The sequence below is a fragment of the Molothrus ater genome, chromosome 11 (assembly GCF_012460135.2).
Source record: "Molothrus ater isolate BHLD 08-10-18 breed brown headed cowbird chromosome 11, BPBGC_Mater_1.1, whole genome shotgun sequence".
In the NCBI taxonomy this organism is placed as follows: Eukaryota; Metazoa; Chordata; class Aves; order Passeriformes; family Icteridae; genus Molothrus; species Molothrus ater.
Genome location: NC_050488.2, coordinates 20000140 through 20008156, shown reverse-complemented (window position 1 = coordinate 20008156; position 8017 = coordinate 20000140). Strand labels below are relative to the sequence as shown.

The window sequence follows — 8017 nt, the reverse complement described above, 5'->3', positions numbered from 1 at the left end:
TTTAGCCTCCGGCTGCACATGAAAGACTGCAGTCGGAAACGTGACATTGTGTCAACATTTGAGGCAGGTCAGAGCTGGGTGAGACCATGAAAACAAGCCCGGGAACTCAGCACACCCCGGCGGGGCGGGCGGCACGGGCTGTCCCGGGCTGGCGCCGTGCCGGGGGTCGCCCCTCCATCCATCCATCCATCCATCCATCCATCCATCCATCCATCCATCCATCCATCCATCCATCCATCCATCCATCCATCCATCCATCCACCCATCCTCCCGGGCTGGGATGGAGAGCCCGGGGATGCAGCTCTGGCTGCTGGGTCCCCAGCCGGTGCCACCACGGGTGCAGCCCCTGCCCCACAGAACTCACTGTCCTGCTGGCACCAGGCCAGGGCGGCAGAGAAAATTCCCAGCCCATAATAATCTTTTGCTTCCTGAGTAAATGTTCTCTCTTCCACTTTTCCTGCATTTTTTTTTCCTCTGAGACTGAGGATCTGGAAATCCTGCAAGTTGTCCCACCACAGGACAAGGGGGGCAGAATATGAGGACCAAAGGGGAGTGAGAGCCATGGAAAGGAGGCAGAAATCCAGGGGGTCCTGAGGCTGGAGACACCTCTGCACTGAGCACCAAATGCTGTCCCCAAATGGGGTTGTCACAGTCAGCCTCAGTAAGATCAATACTTAGCCCTAATTAAAGCAAATGAACGCTGAGACATGTGTAGACCCCAAATACATTAAACCAAGCAGCGCCTTTTTCTAGCATTACTTAAGCTAAGGTTTCTTTAGTTCTAACTACAGTCTAACAGAAGCATCAGCCCCTCCATGTGGGGTCCTGGAGATGCTCAGCCCAGACCTGAGCAGTGCTGGCCCAGTTGGACACTTAAACCACTCCCCACATTTTGTGATTCATCTGCACAGTGAAAATCCCAAATCCCCCCTCAGAACTGCCCGTGCCCCATCCTCACACAGGCAGCACCACTGGGAAACAGAGTCCTCCCACCCATCCCTTTGGTTCACCTCTCTTTTGCCTTTGGGGGAGGTTTGGGGTTTTTGTCATTTCCTCTGGAGACCAGAAGCCAGCATCACTGCTGGGAGGGAGCCGTGGTGGGATGAGGACCCTGTGCTCTGGCTCATGAGAGTAGAGGCAGCAGGCGGCTCCACCACCCACAGTGCCAGCTGGAATTCCCAAATCAGGGACACCTGGGACAGGTGGGGGTGGCAGGGATCACTCCAGCACAGGCAGGACCTGACCCTCGCAGCCCTCAGCCCCAGGGACCTGCTGGGCACCATCCCTGGCGGTGCTTGGGCACCTCAGACACAGCTGAGGGTGCTGAAGTAAAAGCAGTTTGCAGCAAGTCCATTATCCTCCAGGAACTGGGCAAAGCCTGGGGAGACACTCCATCCTCTGGGGTGAGGGGCTGCCTCCTCCCCACAGAGCCCAGGAGCCAAATGCCAGACACAGGGAGCACAACGTGACATCAGGAGAGAGCAGGAAAGCCAGCCAGGCTCTGCTGGCACCTCCCTCGAGTCCGGAAGGAAAAAAATCCCTGAAGGTGCCAAGGGAGTTAAAATAAATAAATATCCCTGGTGACACGGGTAATGGGACCCTGAGCTCCTGCAGGCACTGACAGCAGAGGAGCTGGGGGAGAGCAAGGAGAGCCCTGCTCCCCCCTGCACCCCGAAATCCCCACTCCTCCCTGCACCCTGAAATCCCTCATCCCCCCTGCACCCCAAATTCCTGCTCCCCCCTGTGCCATCCCCTGCAGGACCAGACCATGTGGAATGACCCTGCTCAAACATTTCAAAGCAAAGGAGGCAAACCCTTATCTTCCACAGGAAAAGAATTATTTTATTAAGCATTTTTAAACAGCTACTTAACATTTACTCAAGATAAAAATATGTACAATATCCCACCTTGAAGGCGGCTCCAAAATATAAACACTGTACCTCTCCCGAGAGAAAAACGGAATATTCTTCTCTTCAAAAAAAAAAAAGACAACCCAGAAACAAGAATACATTCATATTTCTCACTTCTTTATGCTCAAGTAGTTATACAAATAATAGACATCTGAAACATTTTAACTTTTAATATATTTATATAATATATATATTTATAACAGGATTTTACAAATAAAGGCAACAATGTATACCAAAAAAACCCAAAAAACCAACAACAAAATAAACGTTAGAACACAATCTGCAATCAAGCATAGTGCATCTCAACAGCTGGTGCAATGGGAGGGCGACATGAGGATCCAGACAGGGGGTCTGCTCGCCAGTTCTCAAAACCAGTAAGAAAAAACCCACCAAAGAGCACTGCCTTTAGCAGTGAAGTTTGGGGGTTTTTAATTAAAAAGAAGCTAAACTGGAGAGGATGTTCCTCTGTGGAGGAAGCCCCTTGCAGCTCACAGGACAAGAGTCACCACCCGACCCCTCTCCCCTTAACACGGGATGTGAGCCAGGTGTGCCAGGAGGAATCCAGCTGCTCCAACCCCGCCGGGATCAGGCTCCTGGGAAATCCCAGCCTTGCCATTCTCCACAGGCACTGCCAGGGCCACGCTCAGCAGGGATGGGCAGGGATGGGCAGGGATGGCGCTGCCGGCTCGGGCTGAGCCGCTCCCTCCGGCCGGGAAAGCCGCGGTGACTCCCGAGGGAGCGGCAGCCGCAGGGGCCGGTGCCGCCAGCGAGGCGACCCCGGGGACAGCTCCTCCCGACCCGGCCATCCCAGGGACGGCTCCTCCCGACCCGGCCATCCCAGGGACGGCTCCTCCCGACCCGGCCATCCCAGGGACGGCTCCTCCCGACCCGGCCATCCCAGGGACGGCTCCTCCCGACCCGGCCATCCCAGGGACAGCTCCTCCCGACCCCGCGATCCCGGGACAGCTCCTACCGACCCGGCCATCCCAGGGTCGGCTCCTCCCGACCCGGCCATCCCGGGGCCGGCTCCTCCCGAGCCAGCCCAACGGAGCAGCTCAAGTTACACGAAGGGCGCAGGTTACTTTATTTATTAGATGTACGCCATGGAAAGCTCCAAGCAGCAGCTACCTTTTATTTGGTAAAAAAATATCTATGTATCAGCAAAGGTGTGGAGAGAAACTCGCCTTAGGTCTGTCTGCCTGATCTGTGTGTAACCAGGCAGTGACCGCTGCCCTGCTCCTCCTGATCTCCTGGTGGCATTGCCACCACCACACCACAGTGACCACTGCCCTGCTCCTCCTGTGCTAACAGTGGCATTGCCACCACCACCAGTGACCACTGCCCTGCTCCTCCTGGTGACATTGCTACCCCTGCAGTGACCACTGCCCTGCTCCTCCTGGTGACATTGCTACCCCTGCAGTGGCCACTGCCCTGCTCCTCCTGCACTCACAGTGGCATTGCCACCACCACCAGTAACCAGTGCCCTGCTCCTGCCATGCTCATGGTGGCATTGCCACCACCACCACACCACCAGTGACCACTGCCCTCCGGTGCTCATGGTGGCATTGCCACCACTACACCACAGTGACCGCTGCCCTGCTCCTGCTGTGCTCACAGTGGCATTGCCACCACCACGCCTGTGGGGTCACTGGGACACAGCCCAGCTCAGGTGAGCCAGCGGGGCTGTTGCCTCCAGAGCCGCTCAGGGAAGTACCATGGTTTATATTAATGTATTTTATATTCACAGACCCTCAAACCAGGTCTGCCCAATGGAATATTTCTTCACAGCTTTGCAAGAGATTCGCAGCTGACCGAGTCAACTGTTGCTCTGTAGATGTGGAGAGGGAAGAAGGGAAGGGGCCAAGCACAAAATCCTTCTTTAATCTTTTGGAAGTAGTTGTCAATCGCTAACCTGGGCGCATCCTTCATCCTTCTCCAAGCTACCTGACAAGTCAGAGAAAAGGGGATTTAGCTTCCTACGCACAGTGAACCTCGTCCCCACACCTCAGTCCAGCCGATATATAAAAGTGAAACAGTCTCTCAAACTAAAAAAAAAAAAAAACCAAAAAAAGGAAAAAAAGAGAAAAACCAGTCACACTGCGCTCAGTCTTTGGTTTCCAAGTTCAAAGGAGGAATCTGTTTCAAAGCTTGAAGCAGAGCCGAGGAGTCGATGGGGGAATGGGCCGGTACAGGAGAAGGGAGTCTCTGGGGCATCAGCAGAGGGGGGGAGATTTTGTCGGGGTTCATGAAGCCCGTCAGTGCCGCGGCAGAGGCCGGCAGGCTGGGGTACAGCACGGGAACCGAGGCCGGGTACCAGCACTTCTCCAGCATGGGCAGGTAGGCGGTGGCGGACGGCGGGATCAGGTAGAAAGGCAGGCACAGGGGAGGCTGGTGAGCGTGGGGGCCCAGGAAGCCGCTGGCAGAGCCCATCATGTCACTGCCAAAAGGGCCCTCGTCCTGCGGCGACTCCAGCCTGCTCCTTTTGGCCGGCGGGTCCTCAGTCTCTTGCTTAATAGAGCTTATTCTCTCCTGGACAGCGTACTTGAGGTCGGTATCCTTTTTGAAATAGGGCTGTTCCGATTTGGAGTCGCTTTTGTCCAGCTCTCCCCCGTACCCGCTGTCCGTGTCCGTGTCGCTGCCGCTCTGCTCCCCGCTGGAGTGAGCGAATGTCCGCTGGATCACGGGCACGCAGTTCTTCCCGTGGCCCTCGCCCGCCGCGCCCAGCGGCGCCGGCTTCTCCTTCAGGTCCAGCATTTTGGGAGGGATGTCCCCGGCCTTGCGGGCCGCCCCGCCCTGCAGCACCTCGCTGGCCATCCGGTGCAGGTGGCTGACCAGCTGCGACGACTTCAGCTCCTTGCCGTTCTCATGCTTTGCCAGGTATTGCAGCATTTCCTTGGCACACATCTGGAAACCGGATCGAAACATTTCCTGGCTGGAATCGAGGTTTCTCGATGACAGGTCACCTAAGGAAACATTAACAGAAAGAAATTAAAAATTAACAACATGCTAAATAGTTCCATTTCCAGCTCTGAGGCGGGACAGAGGCGATATTGGACTTGGGTTACAGCACAGCCTGAGGGGAATGCGATGGCCAAGCTGGACTCTATGAACAGAAATCCCCAGATTTCTGCAGAAAAGGACAATTCCATTGGAACATCCACCTGTCTACTTTTACGTAATAAGTAAAAGTGCTGCCTGCTCGTTTTTGCTATTTACTGTAAAATCCACTTTCAGCAGGTACTGGAGTGTGGAGAGGGGAGTGAGTCAAGCTGTGGCTTCTCCAGGAAACCCCCGGGGAAGGCAGGGTGCACCTCGCCCTGCACCTCAGGGCAGGGAGCTCCCGGCCCTGTCGGCAGCTCTGCCAGCCCCAGGGGACTCGGCTGCTCCCGCAGCTCCACTGCACTCCCTGTGGCTGCCGGGGCACGGACTGTGCCTCCGAAAAATTCGGGTTTACTGTATCCGATTCACGTGAGAGCCACATGTGAAATCAGCAGGAGGAAGTGCATCTGAGGCTGATAAGCTGAAGCACCAGGTCCCCTCTGCCTGGAGAGCACAGGCCAGGTCGGTTACAAAGAAACTTAAAAAGGTGTGTATAGAAAGCAGATTTATATCTATTTCCAGAGAAAACAGCCAAATAAACCAGACTGAGTTATCTAAAGCTCACAAACACAAATGGGGAGAACCAAATAGCTTTAGAGAGAACCTCACAGTAAACCTGCGCTGTAACTAAAACTACTTAAAACCCAGTTTAATTTCAAACAACTCCCAGGGCACTCTGCACTGACCATCTCGAGCAATGCATCTTTTTTTGTGAAAGCTCACAAGCAAAGCCTGAGAAAATGACAGCACGAAAGGCCAGGATTCCTGCCTCCTCCCTTCTCGGGAACAAGGTGTCACAACCGCATTTCACAGGCTCCCCAGGGAAAGCCCATCACACACACACACACACACAGAGGCTCTCGCCCTGCCGGCTCAACACTCACCCGCCTGCAAACCGTTCTGCAAAGCAATGATCTTCTGCTGCTGCTGCTCGATGAGATTGGTCAGTGCCTTCACGTGCTTCAAGGTGAGCTCCAGAACCACAGCCTTCTCCAGGTGACCTAGAGTCTGGGAGCACAGGGACAGGTTGGCACCCGCCGCCGGCTCGGCCACGCAGGCAGGAGCTGCCAGCGCCTTCCCGGGAGCCGCGGGAGGACGGGCACGGCGAGACCTGAGCAGGCAGGATCACCACCGGCAACATTGCACGGAGATAAGTTAAAAAGCAGGCTGCGGAAAAGGCTCTCAGGGAACCCTGCGGGTGCTTTGGGACCAGCCGCATAGCCTGGAGAGAAGCGTTGTATTTATCGGTTCTGCTGCCCCTGCTGGCACCGTGACCGGGCAGCCCGGCCGGGGACGGCTCTCGCCCGGCAGCGGTGCGGGGGGGACGGCCCGGCGGGCAGCTCCCGCAGCTCCCGGGGAAGTTTGGGATGTGCTTACAGCCTACCCGGGCGTGCGGCACCACGGAAAAAAAAATTAAAAAAAAAAAATAAAAACCCACCCCAAATCGGCGGTGAAGCGGCAGCAGAGCGCCGGCCGCAGGGGAGCCCCGTCCCTCCGCTCGCACCTACCGTCAGCTTGAGGTGCTCGGGCAGCAGGTCCTTCAGCTGCGCGATGCACTCGTTGATCCTGTCGCGCCTCTTCTTCTCGATCAGCCGGTGCGGCAGCTTGTAGGTCTCCTGCGGGGCCGGGGCAGCGGGTCAGCGGGGGGACAGCGCAGCCCAGCCCAGCCCAGCCCGCCCGGCCCGCTGCTCCCGTCCCGTCCCGAGCGCGCCGGGAGCGGCCGAGCCCCCGCCCCGGGAGCGCTGTCACGGGCACGCACCGGCCGATTCACCCCGTTAACCCCCAGTTCACCCCGTTAACCCCCAATCTACCTTATCGCCCCTCGCTGTACCCCGTCACCCCCCATTTACCTTGTTGTCCTCGCTCCTCTTTAAGCCCCTCCGGGGCTTGTACACCTGGTACATGTGCGCGAAGTCCAGCCTGCACGGGCGAGAGGAGAGCAGCGCGTTACCCCCGTCCCGGAGCCGGCGGGGCCGCTGCCCCGGAGCCCCCCGAGCCCCCGAAGCCCCGCTTACCCGGGCAGGTCTCCGCTCTCCAGGGCGGGCAGCTTGCCCAGGCAGCCGGGCGGGGGCTGCGCGCTGGGGATGCGCTCCATGGCGGGGGGCGCTCAGGGCGGGCAGGGGCGCTCAGGGCGGGCAGGGGCTGCGGGCGCTGCCGGTACCGGGGCCGGTGCCGCTGCTGCTGCTCATGCCGCGCCCGCGCCGCGCGGGCTGAGGAGCGGCGGGCGGCCGCGGGCCGGGTTAAATGCGGGCGAGTGGGTGGACGGGAGCGACGTGCGGAGCCCTGTGACCGCCGGCACGTCTGGCGGCCCCGGCGCCCCCGCCCCGCCGTCACATGAGCCTCACGTGGCGGCGGCGCGGGGGGAGGCGGGGCCGCGGCTCCGGGGCCCCCCCGCACGTGTGTCCCGGCGCGGCGGGGCCGGAGCTGGCGGCGCGGGGCCGGGCCGGGCCGTGCCGGGCCGTGCCATACAGCGCCGTGCCATACAATGCCGTGCCTTGCTGTGCCATACCGTTCCATAAAGTGCCATACCGTGCCGTGCCATACCGTGCCGTGCCATACCGTGCCTTGCCATACAGCACCGTGCCATACAGCGCCGTGCCATACAGCATCTTGCTATACAGCGCCTTGCTATACAGTGCCTTGCTGTGCCATACCGTGCCATAAAGTGTCATACCGTGCCGTGCCATACCGTGCCATGCCGTGCCATACCGTGCCATGCTGTGCCGTGCCATACCGTGCCTTGCCATACAGCACCGTGCCATACAGCATCTTGCTATACAGTGCCTTGCTGTGCCATACCGTGCCATGCTGTGCCATACTGTGCCTTGCCATACAGTGCCTTGCTGTGCCATACCATGCCATACCATGCCATACAGTGTCATACTGTGCCGCGCCATACCGTGCCATGCCGTGCCATGCCATGCCATACCATGCCATAAAGTGTCATACCGTGCCCTGCCATACTGTGCGGTACCACTGCTGCGTCCCGACATAGGGGAAGGAAAAAA

At 58.2% G+C, this 8017-nt stretch overlaps 1 protein-coding gene across 1 annotated transcript; it reads right to left on the bottom strand.

Moving 5' to 3' along the window:
- Positions 1-1816: 1816 nt before the first annotated feature.
- On the bottom strand, positions 1817-7261 carry BHLHE40 (basic helix-loop-helix family member e40). The gene is made up of 5 exons (XM_036391097.2): positions 7025-7261; positions 6860-6929; positions 6518-6625; positions 5894-6017; positions 1817-4873 (listed from the first exon to the last, which is right to left on the bottom strand). The coding sequence occupies exons 1-5, from the start codon at positions 7102-7104 to the stop codon at positions 4014-4016; spliced, it is 1242 nt and encodes a 413-aa protein (XP_036246990.1). The 5' UTR covers positions 7105-7261; the 3' UTR covers positions 1817-4013.
- Between the last annotated feature and the right edge of the window lie 756 nt (positions 7262-8017).